Genomic DNA, 27,406 nt, shown 5'->3' with positions numbered 1-27,406 from the left:
CATAAATATATTACAAATATAAAAAAATACTTACCTACACTGATATGCGTTAAGTTATTTGGATGGGTAGTCTTCATAATCATTCTAGAAAAATAAATGTTAATTAAAGAGACAGATATAGCCTGTAGTTCTGAAATACATTGACGTTACTGTTTTTAAGCAACAATAAGAGCAAATATTAAACATAAATTCATACCATTATTTATCATGTGTGGATGAGAAGAAAAAAACGTGTACTTGGATTTTCTGAGCATTTCGTACATTCTAGTGTGTTTTTGAACGAATTTGAAACGTTCCCCTCTTGGTGTCACTGTTACTCCAACAAGGCCACAAAGGACGTTGTCCCTCCCCTAAGAAGGCTTTTGTTTGGTACCTCACAGCAGAGGATACATCAGATGTAAGGGTGCAAGCTGGATGAGACGGCACTGTGAGTTTTCTAAACATGCGATGCTAAGCTGGTTGGATAGTCACGTTAATTCGCTGCAGAAACAGGCTTCTGTGTCCTGTTGGATAATGATGGGGAGTCCACGACGACATCGCTCAAGTGACAGTCGTTGGTTTCATTTTTATTTTTCTCTATTGCTGATTTTCGGGAAACATGCTGTGGCTGAATTGAGGTACTCTATTCCAGAGGAGATGAAAGAAGGGACTTCTGTTGGAAATGTTGCAAAGGATCTTGGTCTGGATAAAACCTCTTTGATTGATCGCCGATTTCGAGTTGTGTCTGGATCTAAAGATGCTTTTTTCGAGGTAAACCCGAACAGTGGTGCGTTACAGATTCTTAAAAAGATCGACAGAGAGGAGCTGTGTCAGGGGAGCGGTGTATGCACAATGGAGTTGAAGATCCTTGTTGAAAACCCTTTGGAAATGCACCATGTTGTTGTAGAAATTACTGATATAAATGATCACTCTCCTAGTTTTTCTGAAAATGAACAGCAATTTAAAATAGCAGAACATACATCTCCGGGAACCCGTTTCGATCTGCACGCGGCCCGTGATCCTGATGCTGGAATTAACTCCATCCGCACATATACATTAACGTCAAACGATCACTTTGAAATAGATGTTAGTCAAAGCGATGAGGATAAAACGCCGTATTTAGTGCTGAAGAAGTCCTTAGACAGAGAACAAAAGAGCAAGCATGTGCTTTTTGTAACAGCAGTTGATGGCGGTAAACCTCAAAGATCAGGCACACTAAATGTTTCTATAATTGTTCTTGACACTAACGATAACCGTCCAGTGTTTAGTCAGGATACCTATCAAGTAGAAATATATGAGAACGTTCCAGTCGGTACTATTGTTACAAGAGTGAATGCAACAGATACAGATGAAGGGAATAATGGAGAAATAGAGTTTACTCTCAGCAAAACTTTAGCGCGAAAAGTTTATGACATATTTGAATTGAATAGAGTAAGTGGAGAAATTAAATTGAAAGGTGCGGTGGATTTTGAAGAAACGGAGATTTACAAAATCGATGTTCAAGCATCTGACAAAGGAACGCCTCCATTAACAAGCCGCTGTAGAGTCATTATAAAAGTAAAAGACGTCAATGATAATCCACCAGAAATAGAAGTCACATCACTGTCTAATACTGTGTCTGAAGACTCAAAGCCTGGCACAGTGATTTCCCTTATTAGTGTTACAGATAAGGACTCCGGTGTCAACGGAAAAATAATATCAAGCATAACTTCAGACGTTCCTTTCGAGTTAAAGCCCTCTTATAAAGAGAACATTTATTCAGTTGTCACAAAAGGATTTTTAGACCGAGAGCAGGTGTCGCATTACGAAATAACAATAAAAGCCACCGATTGTGGGGAACCTCTCTTATCTACTTTCAAAATCCTCAACATTCAGATATCAGATGTAAACGACAACATACCATTATTCTCTCTAAATACATTACAGTTTTACCTTTCAGAAAATAACGTTGCTGGAGGGTCGATATTCTCTGTAAGTGCAACGGACAAAGATGTAAATGAAAACGCAGTACTTTCTTATCAAATAGCGAGAGGAAATGAACTGGCAATGTTTCTCAGTGTAAATTCAGATAACGGAGAGATTTCAGCGCTAAAAAGCTTTGACTTTGAGACTCTGAAAACGTTCCAGTTCCAAGTTGTCGCCACAGATTCTGGAACTCCGTCACTAAGCAGCAACGTCACGGTGCACGTGTTCATTCTGGATCAGAACGACAACGCTCCAGTCATCCTGTATCCGGTCAGCTCTAACGGTTCTGCTGAAGGTGTGGAGGAGATTCCCCGCAATGTGAACGCAGGACACTTGGTGACTAAAGTCAGAGCCTATGACGCTGATATAGGATATAACGGCTGGTTACTGTTCTCACTGCAGGAAGTTACTGCCCACAGTCTCTTTGGTTTGGACCGCTATACAGGACAGATCAGAACACTTCGCTCATTCACAGAGACAGACGAGGCTGAGCATAAACTGCTCATACTGGTGAAAGACAATGGCAACGTTTCCCTGTCAGCAACAGCTACTGTGGTTGTTAAACTTGTGGAGCCCAGAGAGGCTTTTGCTGCTGCTGATGTTAAAAGTGCAACAAAGGATGATGAGGATAATAATGTGACTTTTTACCTGATGATAACTTTGGGCTCAGTCTCAACACTTTTTCTCATCAGCATCATCGTGCTGATTGCAATGCAGTGCTCTAAGTCCACAGACTATACTTCTAAATATCTACAAGAGACTAACTATGATGGGACACTGTGTCACAGCATCCAGTACAGATCTGGAGACAAGCGCTACATGTTAGTTGGACCCAGAATGAGTATAGGATCTACTATAGTCCCGGGCAGCCATGCCAACACACTGGTGCTTCCTGACAGGAGGGGGACATCTACAGAGGTAAGAAAAGTGTTTTTGGATGTTTTGATTTTCACATCCCCTGCATACTTAATACTATGTGTGAAAGCCCCCCTCTAAAGCGGAAATACATTACATTACACTGCAAATAGCAATAATTAAATAGCAGAGAAGTGATACATTACTCACGATCAGCAGGTATACATTGTGATTAGTTTACAATTGTGTGTACTACAACTTAGATTGAGAGCAGAGTCTTCATTCTGTTTTTGTTTTTCAACTGCTATGTGATTTGTAATCTATGATGTGTTATGGTGCTTGCAACTTGTGTGCTTCACTACGTGTTGACAGCTGCAGTTCATGAGCTTTAGTAACATCCTGGAATAGATGAGATGTAAATAAAAGGATCGTGGTTGATTCCACTAAGCTTATCCCCACTGTTAAACAGATACGTTTATGTCTCACATCACTTCTGGTCATTTGAAGATTATATTTCATGTGTTAACTTGACACTAACATATTATAATAATAACGATTCTAACGCTTGGTGTCAGTGTAGCTCAGTGTTTCTGTGACTGGCAGCACTTTACGGCACGAGCTGTATGCGGATCGAGTCCTTGCATTTTGCAGAGCATACTTGAGCGAATAAGATCGCAATTGCCACCAACGAGTGTTTAATTTTCAACCGTTTTTGTAAAAGCAGACGTTGGATGTTGTGAAGAAAGATGGCGGATTAAGTTTCATTTATTTCAAGACGTAGTTAATGGACTGTTCTTTATCGCCCATACGAGCCATGGAACAAAGAGGACGCAAATCACGGACCCCGCGCCAATTTTGGTTTGCCTTGATGGTTGTTTTGGATATTTTATGGAGAGGAGCTACAGCACAGATCAGATATTCAATATCTGAGGAGGTTCAAGATGGAACCGTGGTCGGGAATATAGCGAAGGATTTGGGGCTCGATAAGAGTGCACTCAAAGACAGAGGGTATCGCATTGTAACAGGCTCAACTGAGCCCCTGTTTCAAGTTAATCAAAATGATGGAATATTGTATGTTAAAAAAAGAATAGATAGGGAGGAGGTGTGCGACCGGACCAGCCCGTGTTTGATCAACCTAAAAACTGTGCTAGAAAACCCGCTGGAGATCCACTACGTGGCGGTGGAAATACTAGATATAAATGACCACTCGCCTGTTTTTACGGAGAAAGAGAAACGGCTTGAGATATCTGAGTCGGCTTTACCAGGGGCGAGATTTCAACTACAGGCTGCGCGTGACCCCGACGTTGGCCAGTTATCCATTCAGCAATATCGACTCAGCCTTAACGAGCATTTTAGATTAGAAGTGAAGGATAGAGGCGAAGACCTTAAAGTTCCATTTTTAGTCCTGCAGAAACAGCTAGATAGAGAAACAGCCGGGAAACACAAACTGCGTCTTACAGCAGTGGATGGAGGAAAACCTGCACAATCTGGCGCTATAGAAATTACTGTGGATGTGCTTGATGTTAATGACAACTCCCCTGTGTTTACAAAAGAGGTTTATTCTGCAACACTAAAAGAAAATGTTCCCGTTGACACTGTAGTCATTCAGTTAAATGCAACAGATTTGGACAAGGGTGCAAATAGCGAAATAATATATTCATTTGGTAACGAAGTTGATGCAAAATTAAAGGATATCTTTAAAATAGACGCAAACACTGGTGAAATTAAAGTCATCGGTAAGATAGACTTCGAGAAAAGTAAAAGTTATGAAATTGACATTCAGGCGTCCGATAAAGGACAAGTTCCTCTAACAACTGACAAAAGTGTTATGATAACAGTTATTGATGTTAACGACAATGCACCTGAGATAGAAGTAACATCATTTTCTAGCTCTATCAAGGAGGATTCAAAGATAGGAACTACTGTAGCCCTAATTAGTGTTAGGGATTTAGACTCCGGAATCAATGGAAAAGTCATTTGCACCATCAAAGAGGATGTTCCTTTTATTTTATCTCCATCGTTACAGGAAAATATGTACGCTGTTGTAACCAGGTCTCAACTGGATAGGGAAATGGTTGCCCACTTTGAATTTACAATTGTCGCTAAAGACACAGGTGATCCGTCCTATTCAACTGAAAAGACCATGAGTGTTGTAGTATCAGATGTAAATGACAACAATCCAGAGTTTTTAACAAGTCCCTATGTATTTTATATCACCGAGAATAACAGTCCTGGAGCCTCAGTATTTTCAGTTAGAGCTTCTGATCGTGATGAAAGCGATAACGCTGTCATTTCATATCATATTCTCAGAGATGACAGAGAAGCAAATAAATTGACCTCATATTTAAATATCAACTCTGAAACTGGAGATATTTTGGCGCTAAAAAGCTTTGACTTTGAGACTCTGAAAACGTTCCAGTTCCAAGTTGTCGCCACAGATTCTGGAACTCCGTCACTAAGCAGCAACCTCACAGTGCACGTGTTCATTCTGGATCAGAACGACAACGCTCCAGTCATCCTGTATCCGGTCAGCTCTAACGGTTCTGCTGAAGGTGTGGAGGAGATTCCCCGCAATGTGAACGCAGGACACTTGGTGACTAAAGTCAGAGCCTATGACGCTGATATAGGATATAACGGCTGGTTACTGTTCTCACTGCAGGAAGTTACTGCCCACAGTCTCTTTGGTTTGGACCGCTATACAGGACGGATCAGAACACTTCGCTCATTCACAGAGACAGACGAGGCTGAGCATAAACTGCTCATACTGGTGAAAGACAATGGCAACGTTTCCCTGTCAGCAACAGCTACTGTGGTTGTTAAACTTGTGGAGCCCAGAGAGGCTTTTCTGCTGCTGATGTTAAAAGTGCAACAAAGGATGATGAGGATAATAATGTGACTTTTTACCTGATGATAACTTTGGGCTCAGTCTCAACACTTTTTCTCATCAGCATCATCGTGCTGATTGCAATGCAGTGCTCTAAGTCCACAGACTATACTTCTAAATATCTACAAGAGACTAACTATGATGGGACACTGTGTCACAGCATCCAGTACAGATCTGGAGACAAGCGCTACATGTTAGTTGGACCCAGAATGAGTATAGGATCTACTATAGTCCCGGGCAGCCATGCCAACACACTGGTGCTTCCTGACAGGAGGGGGACATCTACAGAGGTAAGATAAATGTTTTTGGATGTTTTGATTTTCACATCCCCTGCATACTTAATACTATGTGTGAAAGCCCCCCTCTAAAGCGGAAATACATTACATTACACTGCAAATAGCAATAATTAAATAGCAGAGAAGTGATACATTACTCACGATCAGCAGGTATACATTGTGATTAGTTTACAATTGTGTGTACTCCAACTTAGATTGAGAGCAGAGTCTTCATTCTGTTTTTGTTTTTCAACTGCTATGTGATTTGTAATCTATGATGTGTTATGGTGCTTGCAACTTGTGTGCTTCACTACGTGTTGACAGCTGCAGTTCATGAGCTTTAGTAACATCCTGGAATAGATGAGATGTAAATAAAAGGATCGTGGTTGATTCCACTAAGCTTATCCCCACTGTTAAACAGATACGTTTATGTCTCACATCACTTCTGGTCATTTGAAGATTATATTTCATGTGTTAACTTGACACTAACATATTATAATAATAATAACGATTCTAACGCTTGGTGTCAGTGTAGCTCAGTGTTTCTGTGACTGGCAGCACTTTACGTCACGAGCTGTTTGTGGATCGAGTCCTTGCATTTTGCAGAGCATACTTGAGCGAATAAGATCGCAATTGCCACCAACGAGTGTTTAATATTCGACCGTTTTTGTAAAAGCAGACGTTGGATGTTGTGAAGAAAGATGGCAGATTAAGTTTCATTTATTTCAAAACGTAGTTAGTGGACTGTTCTTTATCGCCCATACGAGCCATGGAACAAAGAGGACGCAAATCACGGACCCCGCGACAATTTTGGTTTGCCTTGATGGTTGTTTTGGATATTTTATGGAGAGGAGCTACAGCACAGATCAGATATTCAATATCTGAGGAGGTTCAAGATGGAACCGTGGTCGGGAATATAGCGAAGGATTTGGGGCTCGATAAGAGTGCACTCAAAGACAGAGGGTATCGCATTGTAACAGGCTCAACTGAGCCCCTGTTTCAAGTTAATCAAAATGATGGAATATTGTATGTTAAAAAAAGAATAGATAGGGAGGAGGTGTGCGACCGGACCAGCCCGTGTTTGATCAACCTAAAAACTGTGCTAGAAAACCCGCTGGAGATCCACTACGTGGCGGTGGAAATACTAGATATAAATGACCACTCGCCTGTTTTTACGGAGAAAGAGAAACGGCTTGAGATCTCTGAGTCGGCTTTACCAGGGGCGAGATTTCAACTACAGGCTGCGCGTGACCCCGACGTTGGCCAGTTATCCATTCAGCAATATCGACTCAGCCTTAACGAGCATTTTAGATTAGAAGTGAAGGATAGAGGCGAAGACCTTAAAGTTCCATTTTTAGTCCTGCAGAAACAGCTAGATAGAGAAACAGCCGGGAAACACAAACTGCGTCTTACAGCAGTGGATGGAGGAAAACCTGCGAAATCTGGCGCTATAGAAATTACTGTGGATGTGCTTGATGTTAATGACAACTCCCCTGTGTTTACAAAAGAGTTGTATTCTGCAACACTAAAAGAAAATGTTTCCGTTGACACTGTAGTCATTCAGTTAAATGCAACAGATCTGGACCAGAGTGCAAATAGCGAAATAATATATTCATTTGGTAACGAAGTTGATGCAAAATTAAAGGATATCTTTAAAATAGACGCAAACACTGGTGAAATTAAAGTCATCGGTAAGATAGACTTCGAGAAAAGTAAAAGTTATGAAATTGACATTCAAGCGTCCGATAAAGGACCAGTTCCTCTAACAACTGACAAAAGTGTTATGATAACAGTTATTGATGTTAACGATAATGCACCTGAGATAGAAGTAACATCATTTTCTAGCACTATCAAGGAGGATTCAAAGAAGGGAACTACTGTAGCCCTGATTAGTGTTCGGGATTTAGACTCTGGAATCAATGGAAAAGTCATTTGCACCATCAAAGAGGATGTTCCTTTTACTTTATCTCCATCGTTACAGGAAAACATGTACGCTGTTGTAACCAGGTCTCAACTGGATAGGGAAATGGTTGCCCACTTTGAATTTACAATTATCGCTAAAGACACAGGTGATCCGTCCTATTCAACTGAAAAGACCATGAATGTCGTAGTATCAGATGTAAATGACAACAATCCAGAGTTTTTAACAAGCCCCTATGTATTTTATATCACAGAGAATAACAGTCCCGGAGCCTCAGTATTTTCAGTTAGAGCTTCTGATCGTGATGAAAGCGATAACGCTGTCATTTCATATCATATTCTCAGAGATGGCAGAGAAGCAAATACATTGACCTCATTTCTAAACATCAACTCTGAAACTGGAGATATTTCGGCGCTAAAAAGCTTTGACTTTGAGACTCTGAAAACGTTCCAGTTCCAAGTTGTTGCCACAGATTCTGGAACTCCGTCACTAAGCAGCAACGTCACAGTGCACGTGTTCATTCTGGATCAGAACGACAACGCTCCAGTCATCCTGTATCCGGTCAGCTCTAACGGTTCTGCTGAAGGTGTGGAGGAGATTCCCCGCAATGTGAACGCAGGACACTTGGTGACTAAAGTCAGAGCCTATGACGCTGATATAGGATATAACGGCTGGTTACTGTTCTCACTGCAGGAAGTTACTGCCCACAGTCTCTTTGGTTTGGACCGCTATACAGGACAGATCAGAACACTTCGCTCATTCACAGAGACAGACGAGGCTGAGCATAAACTGCTCATACTGGTGAAAGACAATGGCAACGTGTCCCTGTCAGCAACAGCTACTGTGGTTGTTAAACTTGTGGAGCCCAGAGAGGCTTTTGCTGCTGCTGATGTTAAAAGTGCAACAAAGGATGATGAGGATAATAATGTGACTTTTTACCTGATGATAACTTTGGGCTCAGTCTCAACACTTTTTCTCATCAGTATCATCGTGCTGATTGCAATGCAGTGCTCTAAGTCCACAGACTATACTTCTAAATATCTACAAGAGACTAACTATGATGGGACACTGTGTCACAGCATCCAGTACAGATCTGGAGACAAGCGCTACATGTTAGTTGGACCCAGAATGAGTATAGGATCTACTATAGTCCCGGGCAGCCATGCCAACACACTGGTGCTCCCTGACAGGAGGGGGACATCTACAGAGGTAAGACAAATGCATATTCAAAATCCCTTACCTTTCTTACTGTCATGGCAATATGAATACTTACATTCAAACAGGTTGATGTCAAATAATTGGTGCATCTTGTCTTACATTAAAATGTAAACACTTTTATTAATAGAAACATGATCTGCCCTTGAGGTCTATGCATTATATCTGCCTGAAATCCCATGTTTTACATACTTCATCTGTGTTGTTGGATAGTTGGTTTTGTACAGTTTATATTATTGCAGTTAGTCAAAGCGAAATCAGTTCCTACACCTCTGGGTGCAGAAAAAGGTGTTGCTGTCTGTGGTGCTGTAAGGCAAGGCAAGTTTATTTATATAGCACTTTTCAACACAAGGCAATTCAAAGTGCTTTACAAAAAATGAAAGACATTAAGAAAATGTCATTAAAAAGAAAAGCTAATAAAATAAACAATAAAAGAAAAAGTATACTGGATAAAAGTTAAAGTGCAGTTTAAGATATGAATAGTTCAATTAAAAGCAGTGGCAACAAGAAAAGTCTTCAGCCTGGATTTAAAAGTAGTAAGAGTTGCAGCGGACCTGCAGGTTTCTGGGAGTTTGTTCCAAATATTTGGAGCATAATAACTGAACGCTGCTTCTCCATGTTTAGTTCTGACTCTGGGGACAGAAAGCTGACCAGTCCCTGAAGTATTTTACTATAGTTTCCCATTTCTTTTGGCATAGAAATAAGGACTTCATTGCAGTTTACATTCATCAAAATAGTTTAAGAGACAGATGATTGTGACTCTAGTGTAGTAACTTGTTAACTACAAATACCTAGTGATTCTTGACAGGAGGAGGGCATCTGCAGAAGTAAGACATATTTTAGATTAAACTGTGGTGACGAACTGTAACTGCTTTTTGACTAAACATATCAATGTGGTTTGTTTTCTGCATAATTTGATACTGTGTTTGTCATCATAGTTTACCTTGGTAATTATAACCATATGTCATGGAGGTAATTTAAGTGTACTTGAAAAAGGAGATGCATTTTACTTTTAAATTATCGTAGTCACCTCATGGGCAATGATATGGACAATGACTGTGGCCTTTTGTTTTTTGCATCATGTATATGTGCGGGGTGGTCGTTTTTAAAAGGTAGAGCCACCCAAATACCAAAATGCCTGACAACGCCACCTGGGGAGTTTCGCCCGCAGGAGATATTTAATTTACACCTCAGCACTAAGAAGGCTCTTCAAGTTTGTGACTGACACAAGACAGAGACGTGGTTCAATTATAATGAAACCGTTTTAACAGTTTATTTGATTATATCAATCACATGTATTTGTTTATTCTTGGTAAAAACACTTGATATAGAAAATGACTAAAATCAATGAGGGAAAAAGGGGAGTGGGCAGATGCCAGCCAGGGGGAGGCAGTCTAACAGGGCTGTGTCCCACTTACCCACCGGTGCTCACTGAAAACCAAAACTCACTACAAAGTGTCCCAGTGCTCTTATCACTACAAGCCGTGAAGGGAATCAGACTGTGGGCCTAGCCTCCTCCACAGCTGGCTCCAACTCCACTACAAGGGGCAAAGAAACAACAAATGAGTATAAAGCAGAAGAAACAAGTATCCAGTTGGTCCAAACGAGCACACAGTAAAACACACTAAAACTAAATTCCAACAAAGCCTAATTCAAGTGAAACCTAAAAACAGCAGCTGCACCACCTAGTAGGAAGAACACATTGTACATTAGATTACAATACAGAAGTACACATTTAAATATTTTAACTTAGGTAATTGTAAACTTACCACTACTCAGTATGATTAATACTAAAGTACTGAGGACCAACACACATCCCTCCAGGTTAACAGGACTGCAGGCATCACATTTGGCCAAAGGAACACCAGGTGGACCAGGATACAAGCTGACAGTAGGTTAATACAAATTAATGTAGTTCAGTGCTAATATAAGATGCACATGAGTAATATTAAGCTGTTGATCAAACATGACATCCAGTATCTGACCATTTACCTATCCTAAGGCGCCATGTGGCAACAGATAGACAGCAAACGAAACAAAGGCTGCCATGATGCCACAGGTGCCTTAAATACCAATGAGTTAATTAGGGGTTGGCTCTGGGGGAGGAGTTTACCTACTTTAGGTGATGGTGAGTTCAGGGCGTAGAGATGAGTGTGGGACAGTTACCTGAACCCAGTGTTCCTGCTACATATATATCGTAAGCCGTCTATTTGTTCCCTATCAACCGTCTTTTTTCATCAAATGGCTTGATAATACAATACAACGGAGAAACATATTTTTTTTATCGAGCTGTATTGAGGTCGCTGTCCTTGGTGCTGGGAGCGGAAAGAGTTATTTTAGTCAATGTTTAAAGTCTGGGCAGCCTCCTCCTCTCTTTCAACACAATATAATACATATGCTATAACTAAAGATAACATACCATTGACCATAATGTGTATTACATGCCTCACATTTCTGCAGTGAGAAAAGGGGTCGCATGGTGTCAGTGAAAACTAAAAATTCAGCAGTACACGAGCTTGTCGTCATAGCAGTTTGGTTCCTCCTCTTCAAAACATTTTACTTCGAAACTGGCAGGACCGTTTTTCTGCTCATGCCTTGATACATGATCGGTTTAGCGCATTTTTTGGAAATACAGGAAGTGAATTAACAGGTTATACATGTAAGAAGGCGCTGGATTTTGACTTCACAACAGAGCTTTGTGTAGCTTGTAATGGATTACTGATGATTTCGGGTTTAACCATGGAACAAAGAACATGCGAGATGCGGAGGGCGCGAGGATGGTTTCTCTGCTGCGTGGTTGCTGTGCTTTTGTGGAGCGCGGCCTCAGCGCAAATACGATATTCAATCTCGGAGGAAGTTAACGAAGGAACTGTGGTTGGAAATATAGCAAAAGATCTGGGATTAGATAAAAGCACACTGAAAGACAGGAAGTATCGGATTGTTTCCAGTAATGCGGATCCGCTTTTCCACGTGAATCAAAACGATGGTGTCCTGTATGTGAGCCGGAAGATTGACAGAGAGGAGGTGTGTGCGCAGAGCAGTACGTGTTTAATGAATCTGAAAACTGTGCTGGAAAACCCACTGGAGGTGCATTATGTTGTTGTGGAAGTGCTGGATATCAATGACCATTCTCCTAGTTTTTCAGAAAAAGGGAAACGGTTGGAAATATCTGAGTCTGTGCTGCCCGGAGCAAGATTTCAACTAAAACCTTCACGGGATCCAGACAGTGGACATTTCTCCGTGCAGCAATATAAACTCAGCCAAAACGATCACTTCCGTTTGGAAGTTAAGGATAAGGGAGAAGATGGTAAAATACCAATATTGGTTGTACAAAAATCCTTGGATAGGGAAAGGGCAAAGAGCCACTCATTATTGTTGACTGCTATGGATGGAGGAAAACCTCCAAAATCTGGCACCATGAATATTGTAGTGAATGTTCTAGATGTAAATGATAATGCGCCCGTTTTCTCTAAAGATGTTTATTCTGTGATGCTCATTGAAAATGCTCCGGTAGGCACAACAGTCATACAAGTGAATGCAACTGATTTGGATCAAGGACCCAATGGAGATGTAGTTTACTCATTGAGCAACAGTATGAATCTAAATATTTTAAACCTTTTTGATATCAATGCTTTAACAGGCGAGATAAAGGTAAAAGGATTAATAGATTATGAGGAGAAAGACAGATATGAAATTGAAATTGAGGCATCAGATAAAGGCCTTGCTCCTTTTATAACAGACAAAAGCGTCATCATTAAGATATTAGACGTTAATGATAACGCACCTGAGATTGAAGTTACTTCATTTTCAAGCTCGATCCCTGAAGATTCAAGACCTGGAACTACAGTAGCTCTTATCAGTGTAAATGACTTGGACTCCGGTCTCAATGGAAAAGTGTTTTGCTCTGTAAATAACGATGTACAATTTACTTTATCCCCATCCTCAAAAGACAACATGTTTTCATTGGTGACCAAATCCCCCCTGGATAGAGAGAAACAGTCACAATATGTATTGACAATAACTGCAAAAGATGCTGGTCAACCTCCATTATCATCTGAGAAGACAATACATGTAGTGGTTTCAGATGTGAATGACAACAGTCCAGAGTTTTCATTGAGTCCATATACTTTCTATATCACTGAAGCAAATGAGCCAGGCACCTCTGTGTTTTCTGTTAAAGCTCTTGATCGTGATGAGAACGATAATGCACTAATAACCTATCATATTCTCAGAGATAGCAGTGAAGGAAACAAATTGACGTCATTTTTAAATATCAACTCTGAAACTGGAGATATTTCGGCGCTAAAAAGCTTTGACTTTGAGACTCTGAAAACGTTCCAGTTCCAAGTTGTCGCCACAGATTCTGGAACTCCGTCACTAAGCAGCAACGTCACAGTGCACGTGTTCATTCTGGATCAGAACGACAACGCTCCAGTCATCCTGTATCCGGTCAGCTCTAACGGTTCTGCTGAAGGTGTGGAGGAGATTCCCCGCAATGTGAACGCAGGACACTTGGTGACTAAAGTCAGAGCCTATGACGCTGATATAGGATATAACGGCTGGTTACTGTTCTCACTGCAGGAAGTTACTGCCCACAGTCTCTTTGGTTTGGACCGCTATACAGGACAGATCAGAACACTTCGCTCATTCACAGAGACAGACGAGGCTGAGCATAAACTGCTCATACTGGTGAAAGACAATGGCAACGTTTCCCTGTCAGCAACAGCTACTGTGGTTGTTAAACTTGTGGAGCCCAGAGAGGCTTTTGCTGCTGCTGATGTTAAAAGTGCAACAAAGGATGATGAGGATAATAATGTGACTTTTTACCTGATGATAACTTTGGGCTCAGTCTCAACACTTTTTCTCATCAGCATCATCGTGCTGATTGCAATGCAGTGCTCTAAGTCCACAGACTGTACTTCTAAATATCTACAAGAGACTAACTATGATGGGACACTGTGTCACAGCATCCAGTACAGATCTGGAGACAAGCGCTACATGTTAGTTGGACCCAGAATGAGTATAGGATCTACTATAGTCCCGGGCAGCCATGCCAACACACTAGTGCTCCCTGACAGAAGGGGAACATCTACAGAGGTAAGACGAATGCATATTCAAACTCCCTTACCTTTCTTACTGTCATGGCAATATGAATACTTACATTCAAACAGGTTGATGTCAAATAATTGGTGCATCTTGTCTTACATTAAAATGTAAACACTTTTATAGAAACATGATCTGCCCTTGAGGTCTATGCATTATATCTGCCTGAAATCCCATGTTTTACATACTTCATCTGTGTTGTTGGATAGTTGGTTTTGTACAGTTTATATTATTGCAGTTAGTCAAAGCGAAATCAGTTCCTACACCTCTGGGTGCAGAAAAAGGTGTTGCTGTCTGTGGTGCTGGAAGGCAAGGCAAGTTTATTTATATAGCACTTTTCAACACAAGGCAATTCAAAGTGCTTTACAAAAAATGAAAGACATTAAGAAAATGTCATTAAAATCAGTCATTATAAAGAAAAGCTAATAAAATAAACATTAAAAGAAAAAATACATGGATACAAATTACAGTGCAGTTTAAGATATGAATAGTTCAATTAAAAGCAGCGACAAAAAGAAAAGTCTTCAGCCTGGATTTAAAAGTAGTCAGAGTTGCAGCGGACCTGCAGGTTTCTGGGAGTTTGTTCCAGATATTTGGAGCATAATAACTGAACGCTGCTTCTCCGTGTTTAGTTCTGACTCTGGGGACAGAAAGCTGACCAGTCCCTGAAGTATTTTACTATAGTTTTCCATTTCTTTTGGCATAGAAATAAGGACTTCATTGCAGTTTAAATTCATCAAAATAGTTTCTTAAGAGACGGATGATTGTGACTCTAGTGTAGTAACTGTTAACTGCAAATACCTAGTGCTTCTTGACAGGAGGGGGGCATCTGCAGAAGTACAGTAAGACATATTTGAGATTAAACTGTGGTGACGAACTGTAACTGCTTTTTGACTAAACATATCAATGTGGTTTGTTTACTGCATAATTTGATACTGTGTTTGTCATCATAGTTTACCTTGGTAATTATAACATATGTCATGGAGGTAATTTAAGTGTACTTGAAAAAGGAGATGCATTTTACTTTTAAATGATCGTAGTCACCTCATGGGCAATGATATGGACAATGATTGTGCTTTTTTTTTGCATCATGTTGATATTGTATGTTGTCAATTTGTTCACTATATCAACCGTCTTTTTTCATCAAATGGTGTGATAATACAATACAACGGTGAACAAATATCGATGTCCTTGTGCTGGGAGCGGAAATTGTTATTTTAGTCAATGTTTATAGTCTGGGTCTGCCTCCTCCTCTCTTTCAACACAATATAATACATATGCTGTAACTAAAAACAAAATACCATTAACCATAATGTGTATTAAGTGCCTCACATTTCTGCAGTGAGAAAAGGGGTCGCATGGTGTCAGTGAAAATATAAAATTCAGCAGTACACGAGCTTGTCGTCATAGCAGTTTGGTTCCTCCTCTTCAAAACATTTTACTTCTATACTGGCAGGACCGTTTTCCTGCTCATGCCTTGATACATGATCGGTTTAGCGCATTTTCTGGAAATACAGGAAGTGAATTAACAGGTCAATATACATGTAAGAAAGCGCTGGATTTTGACTTCACAACAGAGCTTTGTGTAGCTTGTAATGGATTACTGATGATTTCGGGTTTAACCATGGAACAAAGAACATGCGAGATGCGGAGGGCGCGAGGATGGTTTCTCCGCTGCGTGGTGGCTGTGCTTTTGTGGAGCGCGGCCTCAGCGCAAATACGATATTCAATCTCGGAGGAAGTTAACGAAGGAACTGTGGTTGGAAATATAGTGAAAGATCTGGGATTAGATAAAAGCACATTGAAAGACAGGAAGTATCGGATTGTTTCCAGTAATGCGGATCCGCTTTTCCATGTGAATCAAAACGATGGTGTCCTGTATGTGAGCCGGAAGATTGACAGAGAGGAGGTGTGCGCGCAGAGCAGTACGTGTTTAATGAATCTGAAAACCGTGCTGGAAAACCCACTGGAGGTGCATTATGTTGTTGTGGAAGTGATGGATATAAATGACCATTCTCCTAGTTTTCCTGAAAGAGAGACAACGTTGGATATTTCTGAGTCTGTGTTACCAGGAGCACGATTTCCATTGAAGGCATCACGAGATCCAGACGGTGGCCCCTTCTCTATTCAGCAATATAAACTCAGCCCAAATAACAACTTCCGTTTGGAGGTTAAAGACAAGGGTGAAGATGGTAAAATACCAATTCTAATAGTGCATAAATCTTTGGATAGAGAGGCGGCGGGAATCCATACATTAGTACTGACCGCCCTAGATGGAGGGAAACCTCCAAAATCTGGCACAATGAATATTATAGTAAGACTTTTGGATGTTAATGATAATGCGCCTGTATTTTCTCAAGAAGTGTATTCTGTAATGCTCGATGAAAATGCTCCGATAGGTAAAACAGTCATACAAGTGAATGCAACTGATTTAGATGAAGGACCAAATGGAGATGTAGTTTATTCATTCAGCAACAGTGTCAGTTATAGATTATTAAATATGTTTGACCTTAATGCAATAACAGGTGAAATAAGTGTGAAAGGTTTGATTAACTATGAAGAGAAGGACAAATATGAGATTGAAATTCAAGCCTCAGATAAAGGTCTAGCTTCTTTATCTACACAAAAAAGCGTCATCATTAAGATAGTAGACGTAAACGATAATGCACCTGAGATTGAGGTTACTTCATTTTCAAATTCGATCGCTGAAGATTCAAGACCTGGAACTACAGTAGCCCTTATCAGTGTTAATGACTTTGACTCTGGTCTCAATGGAAAAGTGATTTGCTCCATAGATGAGGATGCTCCTTTTGTTTTAACTCCATCCTTACAAGACAACATGTTTTCATTGGTGACCAAATCCCCCCTGGATAGAGAGAAACAGTCACAATATGTCCTTACAATAACTGCAAAAGATGCTGGTGAACCTCCATTATCATCTGAGAAGACAATACATGTAGTGGTTTCAGATGTGAATGACAACAGTCCAGAGTTTTCACTGAGTCCATATACTTTCTATATCACTGAAGCTAATGAGCCAGGTACCTCTGTGTTTTCTGTTAAAGCTTTTGATCGTGATGAGAACGATAATGCACTTATAACCTATAATATTCTCAGAGATGGCAGTGAAGGAAATAAATTGACCTCATATTTAAATATCAACTCTGAAACTGGAGATATTTTGGCGCTAAAAAGCTTTGACTTTGAGACTCTGAAAACGTTCCAGTTCCAAGTTGTCGCCACAGATTCTGGAACTCCGTCACTAAGCAGCAACGTCACAGTGCACGTGTTCATTCTGGATCAGAACGACAACGCTCCAGTCATCCTGTATCCGGTCAGCTCTAACGGTTCTGCTGAAGGTGTGGAGGAGATTCCCCGCAATGTGAACGCAGGACACTTGGTGACTAAAGTCAGAGCCTATGACGCTGATATAGGATATAACGGCTGGTTACTGTTCTCACTGCAGGAAGTTACTGCCCACAGTCTCTTTGGTTTGGACCGCTATACAGGACGGATCAGAACACTTCGCTCATTCACAGAGACAGACGAGGCTGAGCATAAACTGCTCATACTGGTGAAAGACAATGGCAACGTTTCCCTGTCAGCAACAGCTACTGTGGTTGTTAAACTTGTGGAGCCCAGAGAGGCTTTGGCTGCTGCTGATGTTAAAAGTGCAACAAAGGATGATGAGGATAATAATGTGACTTTTTACCTGATGATAACTTTGGGCTCAGTCTCAACACTTTTTCTCATCAGTATCATCGTGCTGATTGCAATGCAGTGCTCTAAGTCCACAGACTATACTTCTAAATATCTACAAGAGACTAACTATGATGGGACACTGTGTCACAGCATCCAGTACAGATCTGGAGACAAGCGCTACATGTTAGTTGGACCCAGAATGAGTATAGGATCTACTATAGTCCCGGGCAGCCATGCCAACACACTAGTGCTCCCTGACAGGAGGGGAACATCTACAGAGGTAAGATCAATACATATTCCAGCTTCATGTCCTTTCATGTAGCAATGTCAATGTGATGGTAATTATTTGCTCATATTTAAAATGTTGACTTCAAATTACAATAGATCATCTCTTACATTTACACTATAAAGTTTTGTTTAGGATATAGGATCTGTTCTTGAGGCAGCATCTTCGTTTTATCTGGCTGAAATCATTAGTTTTTTCATACTTCATCCTTGTTGTTGAATAGTTGGTGATGTATGAGTCACTGCAGTTTTTCATAACGATTAGGGTAATGTATTCCTACGCCTTTAAATGCAGGAGGAAGTGTCTCTGTCCATGGTGCTAACACATGTAGTACTGTTTGTTGTCATTCCTGGTTGCAGTTCGCAATAATTATGTACTTTTTTGGACATAATCATAGGGGTAAATTAAGTGAACTTGAATAAGGATATGTATTTTCTTTTTTTTAAATGATCGTTGTCAATCAAGTTGTCAGTACCTTCATCAACTCTATCAAAAATAGTTTTGATTTCATGCCCGGCTTGGCATTCTGCATTATCTTGGCAATGATATGGACATTGCTTGTGATCATTTTTTATTTTGATTTGGCTTTTGCATGACGTTGACTTTGTAGCTTGTCTTATTGTACCTTATATCAACCTTCTTTTATTTAAAGAATGGCTTGATAATTAAACATTGCGGGCGAGCAAATTAAATATGACTTATGTTGCAAAGACAACATAAACTTGGTCATGATCAACACATGCTGCTAAAAAGTAAACTATAGCATTCCGTATTAATGCAAGTACAATAGGACAGTGACAAAAAATATCCTAATCCAAAGTGTTTGCCGAACTGAATAGCAATGAGATCACTGTCCTTGGTGCTTGAAGCTGAAGGAGTTTATTCAGTCGATGTGTATAGACTCAGCAGCCGCCTTCTCTCTTTTAGTATTGAATAACTTTGATATGGTTAAAAACAAAATACCATTGACCAAAGTGTTTATTATTATGCCTCACATTTCTGCAGTGAGAAAGGGGGTCGCATGGTGTCAGTGAAAAGTTAGAATTCAGCAGTACACGAGATTGTCGTCATTGCAGTTTGGTTCCCCCTCCTGACAACATTTTACTTCGATACTGACAGGAGCGTGTCTCTGCTCATGCCTTGATACATGATCGGTTTAGCGCAATTTATGGATATATGAAGTTAATTAACAGGTCAATATACATGTAAGAAATTGCAGGATTTCGTCTTCACAGCCAAACTATAAAGATTGCAATGGATTACTGATGATTTTGGGTTTAACCATGGAACAAAGAAGATGCGAGATGCGGAGGGCGCGAGGATGTTTGCTCGGCTGTGTGGTTGCTGTGCTTTTGTGGAGCGTGGCTTCAGCGCAAATACGATATTCAATCTCGGAGGAAGTTAACGAAGGAACTGCGGTTGGAAATATAGCAAAAGATCTGGGATTAGACAAAAGCACACTGAAAGACAGGAAGTATCGGATTGTTTCCAGTAATGCGGATCCGCTTTTCCATGTGAATCAAAACGATGGTGTCCTGTATGTGAGCCGGAAGATTGACAGAGAGGAGGTATGCGCGCAGAGCAGTACGTGTTTAATGAATCTGAAAACCGTGCTGGAAAACCCACTGGAAGTACATTATGTTGGTGTGGAAGTGCTGGATATAAATGATCATTTTCCTAGTTTCCCAGAGCAAGAAACAACGTTGGAGATTTCAGAGTCTGTAATACCGGGAGTGCGTATTCAGCTTAAAGCCTCGCGAGATCCAGACAGTGGGCCTTTCTCCGTGCAACACTATAAGCTTAATGACAACGATCATTTCCGTTTGGAAATTAAGGATAAAGGAGCCGATGGCAAAATACCAATATTGGTTATTCAGAAATCTTTAGACAGAGAAACTAAAGGAAGCCATTCATTAGTACTGACTGCACTGGATGGAGGGAAACCTCCGAAATCTGGAACTATGAATATTGTAGTGAATGTTCTAGATGTTAATGATAATGCGCCTGTTTTCTACAAAGAAGTTTATTCTGTGATGATAGATGAAAATGCTCCAATAGGTACAACAGTCATACAAGTCAATGCAACTGATTTAGATGAAGGGCCAAACGGGGAAGTAGTTTACTCATTTACTAATAGTATAAACAGAAGGTTGTTAAAAATATTTGATATCAATCCATCAACAGGTGAAATAACTGTGAAAAGTTTAATAGACTACGAGGAGAAAGACATTTATGAGATTGAAATTCAAGCAACAGATAAAGGTATTGCTCCACTGGCTACAGAAAAAAGTGTCAATATTAAAATAGTAGACATTAATGATAACGCACCTGAGATTGAAGTTACTTCATTTTCAAACTCTATCCCTGAAGATTCAAGACCTGGAACAACAATAGCCCTTATCAGTGTAAATGATTTGGACTCTGGTCTCAATGGAAAAGTGATTTGCTCCATAGTTGAGGATGTTCCTTTTGCTTTAATACCATCTTTACAAGACAACATGTTTTCATTGGTGACCAAATCCCCCCTGGATAGAGAGAAACAGTCACAATATGTCTTGACAGTAACTGCAAAAGATGCTGGTCAACCTCCCTTATCATCTGAGAAGACAATACATGTAGTCGTATCAGATGTGAATGACAACAGTCCGGAGTTTTCATTGAGTCCATATACTTTCTATATCACTGAAGCTAATGAGCCAGGCACCTCTGTGTTTTCTGTTAAAGCTTTTGATCGTGATGAGAACGATAATGCACTAATAACCTATAATATTCTCAGAGATGGCAGTGAAGGAAATAAATTGACCTCATATTTAAATATCAACTCTGAAACTGGAGATATTTTGGCGCTAAAAAGCTTTGACTTTGAGACTCTGAAAACGTTCCAGTTCCAAGTTGTCGCCACAGATTCTGGAGCTCCATCACTAAGCAGCAACGTCACAGTGCACGTGTTCATTCTGGATCAGAACGACAACGCTCCAGTCATCCTGTATCCGGTCAGCTCTAACGGTTCTGCTGAAGGTGTGGAGGAGTGTCCCCGCAATGTGAACGCAGGACACTTGGTGACTAAAGTCAGAGCCTATGATGCTGATATAGGATATAACGGCTGGTTACTGTTCTCACTGCAGGAAGTTACTGCCCACAGTCTCTTTGGTTTGGACCGCTATACAGGACAGATCAGAACACTTCGCTCATTCACAGAGACAGACAAGGCTGAGCATAAACTGCTCATACTGGTGAAAGACAATGGCAACGTTTCCCTGTCAGCAACAGCTACTGTGGTTGTTAAACTTGTGGAGCCCAGAGAGGCTTTTGCTGCTGCTGATGTTAAAAGTGCAACAAAGGATGATGAGGATAATAATGTGACTTTTTACCTGATGATAACTTTGGGCTCAGTCTCAACACTTTTTCTCATCAGCATCATCGTGCTGATTGCAATGCAGTGCTCTAAGTCCACAGACTATACTTCTAAATATCTACAAGAGACTAACTATGATGGGACACTGTGTCACAGCATCCAGTACAGATCTGGAGACAAGCGCTACATGTTAGTTGGACCCAGAATGAGTATAGGATCTACTATAGTCCCGGGCAGCCATGCCAACACACTGGTGCTCCCTGACAGGAGGGGAACATCCACAGAGGTAAGACAAATACATATTCCAGCTTCCTGTCCTTTCGTCACGTGTATAGCATTGTCAATGTGATGGTGATTATTTTCTTATATTTCAACATTTTGACTTCAAGCTACATTGGATCATGTCTATCATGTAGGCTACACTTTAAAGTTTTGTTTGGATATAGGATCTGCAGTTGAGGCAGCATCTTCGTCTTATCTTGCTGAAATCATTAGTTTTTTCATACTTTATCCTTGTTGTTGAATAGTTGGTGATGTATGAGTCAATGCCATTTTCCATAACGAATAGGGTAATGTATTCCTGATGAACATATTTTATCGTGATTTAATTGTAATACACGTTTCAAAATGATGCCGAAGTAACAACATAGCCTACTGATACCAGTTAGTAAAAACCATGAATTAATGCTGTGACAAGCCTGCAGAAAAGACGGCAGGCGAAAAACCTTTTAAAATGCGTGTTTTCTGAATAGAGATCGGATCGATCAGGATAAACTAACCTGTAGCTCAGGGGTGGGCAAACTTTTTGGCTCAGGGGCCACTATGAGTTTTAAAATTTGACAGACGGGCCGGGCCAGTAGCAGATAGGTGAAAACATATTTAGCTGTCCACTCCTCATTAAACACTCGGCACTCATTGTCGACTTTTCTTTTTTTTGGTCCACTCATTGTTACAGATGCAGGTTCAACGGTGAATTAGGTTCAAAGGTGAATTATTGCGTCATTGCGTCTCGTTTGCGTCATGACGTAACCGTTTACGTCCCTTCTTATTACCCACACGGCGTTTTACGTCGCTGATTTTCTCCGCAGCACCGCTCACAACAACATCAATAGAGGACTGCGTCGGGTAGTTTTTAATCATACGAAACCAGATTAAATTAAATAACTACTTCTCCAACCGTATACCTTTCTCCAGAGTGCCGTGGTGCATTGTTTATTAATGTGGTTCAGCGGGATTACCGCCCGCTGCAGTGCTGCTCGTTTATACTGTTAACTCACGGCAGCGGCCGCTGTAAAGTCACTGTCCGACTGTCACACAAGCAGCTGATAAATATCCCCCACCCCCATCAGTGAATGTGTTTCAGTCTGAATTGACGCTGTTTGGTATCACAACGCTGTTATGAAAGTTTATCTGGCATTATACATGTGATGCTAGCATAGCAACCGAAGCTAATCAGACTATCTTGACTACTTGTTGCTATCATATTGTGGCATAAGCCGTTTTCTACAAGCACATTTTACCGGCGTAGTTTTCGTTATGATTTTACTTGTGATGGCACATGTAGCCCATGTAGGCTATTGATTCCATCCGATAGCTGCAATAGTACAAAACAACAGGAAAACGTCTGCCTCTTCATAATTGTCAATAACAGTGAACGGATGGTCAAAATAAACAGAATTACACCAAGCCTGGTTAGTGTTGCCTGACTTTATATAAGTGTGTGGTCGCGTTCTAGTCACTTTGCGCAGCGCTACTGCTTGTTACAACTTGTATTCGTTGTACTTGCCATGAACTGTTATTGCTCAGGTTAATCTCGACCCCCTCCATTTGGTTGACGTATTTAGTTATTAGATCTTGCCGGGATGCCGAGTGGGTTCAGCTGAATAGACCAGACTCCAGCAAAGGTCAAATAGTGTCTAGAGTGCGCCATCTAGTGGGATCAACTGAAATGCCGGGTATTGCAGCAACAAGGCAAAATGAATGCGGTCTTTACTATAATTTGGACAATTTTGTGCCAATATTCGGCGGGCCGGATTCAAATGGTTTGAGGAGCTGTGAGCTCTGTGTGCTAAGTACACTAAAGTACAGTTTTGATTAGGATATAGGATCTGCTCTTGAGGCAGCATCTTCGTTTTATCTGGCTGAAATCATTTGGTTTTTCATACTTTATCGTTGTTGTTGAATAGTTGGTGATGTATGAGTCACTGTAGTTTTCCATAACAATTAGGGTAATGTATTCATACGCCTCTAAATGCAGGAGGAAGTGTCTCTGTCCATGGTGCTAACACATGTAGTACTGTTTGTTGGCATTCCTGGTTGCCCTTCACAATTATTACCATATGTACTTTTTTGGACATAATCATAGAAGTGAACTTGAATAAGGATATGCTTCTTTTTTTTTGTATCGTAGTCAATCACCTTGTCAGTACCTTTATCAACTCTATCAAAACATTTCTGACTTAATGTCCTGCGTGACGTTCTGGATTATCTTGGCAATGATATGGACAATGCTTGTGACCCTTTTTTAATTAATTTTGCTTTGGCATGTTGTTGACTTTGTAGCTTGTTTTATAACACCCTATATTAACCTTCTTTTATTTAAAGAAAGGCTTGTTGATTTAAAATGGCAGGCGTACGATACGACAGGAAACATAATAATATAGGTTATCTTAATCCAAAGTGTTTGCCGAACTGAAAAGAGATCGCTGTCCTTGGTGCTTGAAGCTGAAGGAGTTTATTTACGATGTTTATAGACTCGGCAGCCGCCTTCTCTCTTTTAGTATTGAATAACTTTGATATGGTTATAAACAAAATACCATTGACCAAAGTGTTTATTATATGCCTCACATTTCTGCAGTGAGAAAAGGTGTCGCATGGTGTCAGTGAAAAGATAACTTTCAGCAGTACATAAGATTGTCGTCATTGCAGTTTGGTTCCCCCTCCTGACAACATTTTACTTCGATACTGACAGGAGCGTGTCTCTGCTCATGCCTTGATACATGATCGGTTTAGCGCAATTTATGGAAATACAGGAAGCTATTTAATATGTATATTTACATCTAAGGAAGCGCTGGATTTCGTCTTCACAGCCAAACTATAAAGATTGCAATGGATTACTGATGATTTCGGGTTTAACCATGGAACAAAGAAAATGCGAGATGCGGAGGGCGCGAGAATGGTTTCTCCGCAGCGTGGTTGCTGTGCTTTTGTGGAGCGCGGCCTCAGCGCAAATACGATATTCAATCTCGGAGGAAGTTAACGAAGGAACTGCGGTTGGAAATATAGCGAAAGATCTGGGATTAGATAAAAGCACACTGAAAGACAGGAAGTATCGGATTGTTTCCAGTAATGCAGATCCGCTTTTCCACGTGAATCAAAACGATGGTGTCCTGTATGTGAGCCGGAAGATTGACAGAGAGGAGGTGTGCGCGCAGAGCAGTACGTGTTTAATGAATCTGAAAACTGTGCTGGAAAACCCTCTGGAGGTGCATTATGTTGGTGTGGAAGTGCTGGATATCAATGACCATTCTCCATGTTTTCCAGAGGAAGTGAAACAGTTGGATATTTCTGAGTCTGTGTTGCCCGGAGCAAGATTTCAGCTAAAAGCATCACGGGACCCGGACAGTGGTCCTTTCTCCGTGCAACACTATAAACTCAGCCAAAACGATTACTTCCGTTTGGAGGTTAGGGATAAAGGGGAGGATGGTAAAATACCAATATTGGTTTTACAAAAATCTTTAGATAGGGAAGCAGCAGGGATAAACACATTAGTGTTGACGTCACTGGATGGAGGGAAACCTCCTAAATCTGGTAATATGAATATTGTAGTAAAAGTTATGGATGTAAATGATAACACACCCATTTTCTCTAAAGATGGTTATTCTGTTACGCTCTCGGAAAATGCCCCAGTAGGTACCACCATCGTACAGGTGAATGCAACTGATTTAGATGAAGGTCAGAATGGAGAGGTGTATTACTCATTTGGTAACAGTGTAAATAATAAACTATTTGAGCTTTTTAATATTAATCCATCAACAGGTGAGATAACTGTCAAAGGTCTGATCGACTATGAGCAAAGGGACAAGTACGAAATTGAAATTCAGGCATCAGATAAAGGACTTGCTCCACTAACTACAGAAAAAAGTGTTATAATCCAGATAGTTGATGTCAATGATAATGCACCTGAGATTGAGGTTACCTCCTTTTCAAACTCCATCCCTGAAGATTCAAGACCTGGAACTACAGTAGCCCTTATCAGTGTAAATGACTTGGACTCTGGTCTCAATGGAAAAGTGATTTGCTCCATAGTTGAGGATGTTCCTTTTGTTTTAACTCCATCCTTACAAGACAACATGTTTTCATTGGTGACCAAATCCCCCCTAGATAGAGAGAAACAGTCACAATATGTCCTGACAATAACTGCAAAAGATGGTGGTGAACCTCCATTATCATCTGAGAAGACAATACATGTAGTGGTTTCAGATGTGAATGACAACAGTCCAGAGTTTTCATTGAGTCCATATACTTTCTATATCACTGAAGCTAATGAGCCAGGTACCTCTGTGTTTTCTGTTAAAGCTCTTGATCGTGATGAGAACGATAATGCACGAATAAACTATCATATTCTCAGAGATGGCAGTGAAGGGAAAAAAGTGACTTCATTTTTAAATATCAACTCTGAAACTGGAGATATTTTGGCGCTAAAAAGCTTTGACTTTGAGACTCTGAAAACGTTCCAGTTCCAAGTTGTCGCCACAGATTCTGGAGCTCCGTCACTAAGCAGCAACGTCACAGTGCACGTGTTCATTCTGGATCAGAACGACAACGCTCCAGTCATCCTGTATCCGGTCAGCTCTAACGGTTCTGCTGAAGGTGTGGAGGAGATTCCCCGCAATGTGAACGCAGGACACTTGGTGACTAAAGTCAGAGCCTATGACGCTGATATAGGATATAACGGCTGGTTACTGTTCTCACTGCAGGAAGTTACTGCCCACAGTCTATTTGGTTTGGACCGCTATACAGGACGGATCAGAACACTTCGCTCATTCACAGAGACAGACGAGGCTGAGCATAAACTGCTCATACTGGTGAAAGACAATGGCAACGTTTCCCTGTCAGCAACAGCTACTGTGGTTGTTAAACTTGTGGAGCCCAGAGAGGCTTTTGCTGCTGCTGATGTTAAAAGTGCAACAAAGGATGATGAGGATAATAATGTGACTTTTTACCTGATGATAACTTTGGGCTCAGTCTCAACACTTTTTCTCATCAGCATCATCGTGCTGATTGCAATGCAGTGCTCTAAGTCCACAGACTGTACTTCTAAATATCTACAAGAGACTAACTATGATGGGACACTGTGTCACAGCATCCAGTACAGATCTGGAGACAAGCGCTACATGTTAGTTGGACCCAGAATGAGTATAGGATCTACTATAGTCCCGGGCAGCCATGCCAACACACTGGTGCTCCCTGACAGGAGGGGGACATCTACAGAGGTAAGAAAATGATTTGCAAAAACCGTGGCATGTTTCTACTGGCAGCGTTGTTCGTTAATTCGTAATTGAAAAACTCTAAATTATATACATCACTTGTACAGTTTGATGGCATATAAGTATTTGAAGGATATTTGTTTTGTATATTTGAGTCTTCAGCTGCAATTTTTATTAAACTGTTTAACCTGAAGTGAAAAGCTGTTATCAACAAGTGTCATTATGGGGTGATATATGCTTATACTCCTCTGTTTGTCAGTTTGTAGTTTCCTGAATTTTTCCATATTCTGACAAACACATACTACAACATAGGCTACTTTGATGCTTCAAAGAACATTACCTTCACTTGGACTAATGTGTGATTCGAGGTTGCAAGG

General features: G+C 40.6%; 4 protein-coding genes and 1 pseudogene across 6 annotated transcripts in view; all 5 read left to right on the top strand.

Annotated features, from left to right (window-relative positions):
- The first annotated feature begins 48 nt into the window (after nt 1-48).
- Nucleotides 49-3,207, top strand: LOC117555769 (protocadherin alpha-3-like). Its single transcript, XM_034230734.1, has 2 exons — nt 49-2,862; nt 3,172-3,207. Exons 1-2 carry the CDS (start codon nt 415-417, stop codon nt 3,205-3,207), a joined length of 2,484 nt encoding a protein of 827 aa, XP_034086625.1. The 5' UTR covers nt 49-414.
- A 211-nt stretch (nt 3,208-3,418) lies between these two features.
- Nucleotides 3,419-27,406, top strand: part of LOC117555899 — a 61,776-nt pseudogene continuing 37,788 nt past the window's right edge.
- LOC117555740 (protocadherin alpha-8-like) lies at nt 6,549-9,208 on the top strand. The gene has a single exon (XM_034230702.1). It carries the CDS (start codon nt 6,728-6,730, stop codon nt 9,206-9,208), a length of 2,481 nt encoding a protein of 826 aa, XP_034086593.1. The 5' UTR covers nt 6,549-6,727.
- Nucleotides 11,663-27,406, top strand: part of LOC117555896 (protocadherin alpha-C2-like) — a 206,894-nt gene continuing 191,150 nt past the window's right edge. Inside the window, exon 1 of one of the 3 annotated variants that reach the window (XM_034230942.1) lies at nt 11,663-14,191. In XM_034230942.1, coding sequence (XP_034086833.1) covers nt 11,816-14,191 — 2,376 coding nt within the window. In that variant the 5' untranslated portion in view covers nt 11,663-11,815. Of the gene's footprint in view, nt 14,192-15,661; nt 18,180-19,305; nt 21,827-27,406 lie in introns of those variants that run through there. The other 2 variants (XM_034230940.1, XM_034230941.1) reach the window with 2 other exon arrangements.
- On the top strand, nt 24,514-27,047 carry LOC117555739 (protocadherin alpha-3-like). Its single transcript, XM_034230701.1, has one exon. The coding sequence runs from the start codon at nt 24,660-24,662 to the stop codon at nt 27,045-27,047; it is 2,388 nt and encodes a 795-aa protein (XP_034086592.1). The 5' UTR covers nt 24,514-24,659.

Source organism: Gymnodraco acuticeps, unplaced genomic scaffold, assembly GCF_902827175.1.
Source record: "Gymnodraco acuticeps unplaced genomic scaffold, fGymAcu1.1, whole genome shotgun sequence".
In the NCBI taxonomy this organism is placed as follows: Eukaryota; Metazoa; Chordata; class Actinopteri; order Perciformes; family Bathydraconidae; genus Gymnodraco; species Gymnodraco acuticeps.
Note: the sequence above shows the minus strand (reverse complement) of the source record. Positions and strands in the feature narration are given on the sequence as shown.

What these genes read in the sequence shown, in the direction of transcription:
- LOC117555740 (XM_034230702.1), top strand. Translation starts at nt 6,728, where the DNA reads ATGGAACAAAGAGGACGCAAATCACGGACCCCGCGACAATTTTGGTTT.
- LOC117555739 (XM_034230701.1), top strand. Translation starts at nt 24,660, where the DNA reads ATGATTTCGGGTTTAACCATGGAACAAAGAAAATGCGAGATGCGGAGG.
- LOC117555769 (XM_034230734.1), top strand. Translation starts at nt 415, where the DNA reads ATGAGACGGCACTGTGAGTTTTCTAAACATGCGATGCTAAGCTGGTTG. An exon ending in GGAGGGGGACATCTACAGAG is followed by an intron (nt 2,863 to 3,171) that starts GTAAGAAAAGTG and finishes ACGTGTTGACAG; the next exon opens with CTGCAGTTCATGAGCTTTAG.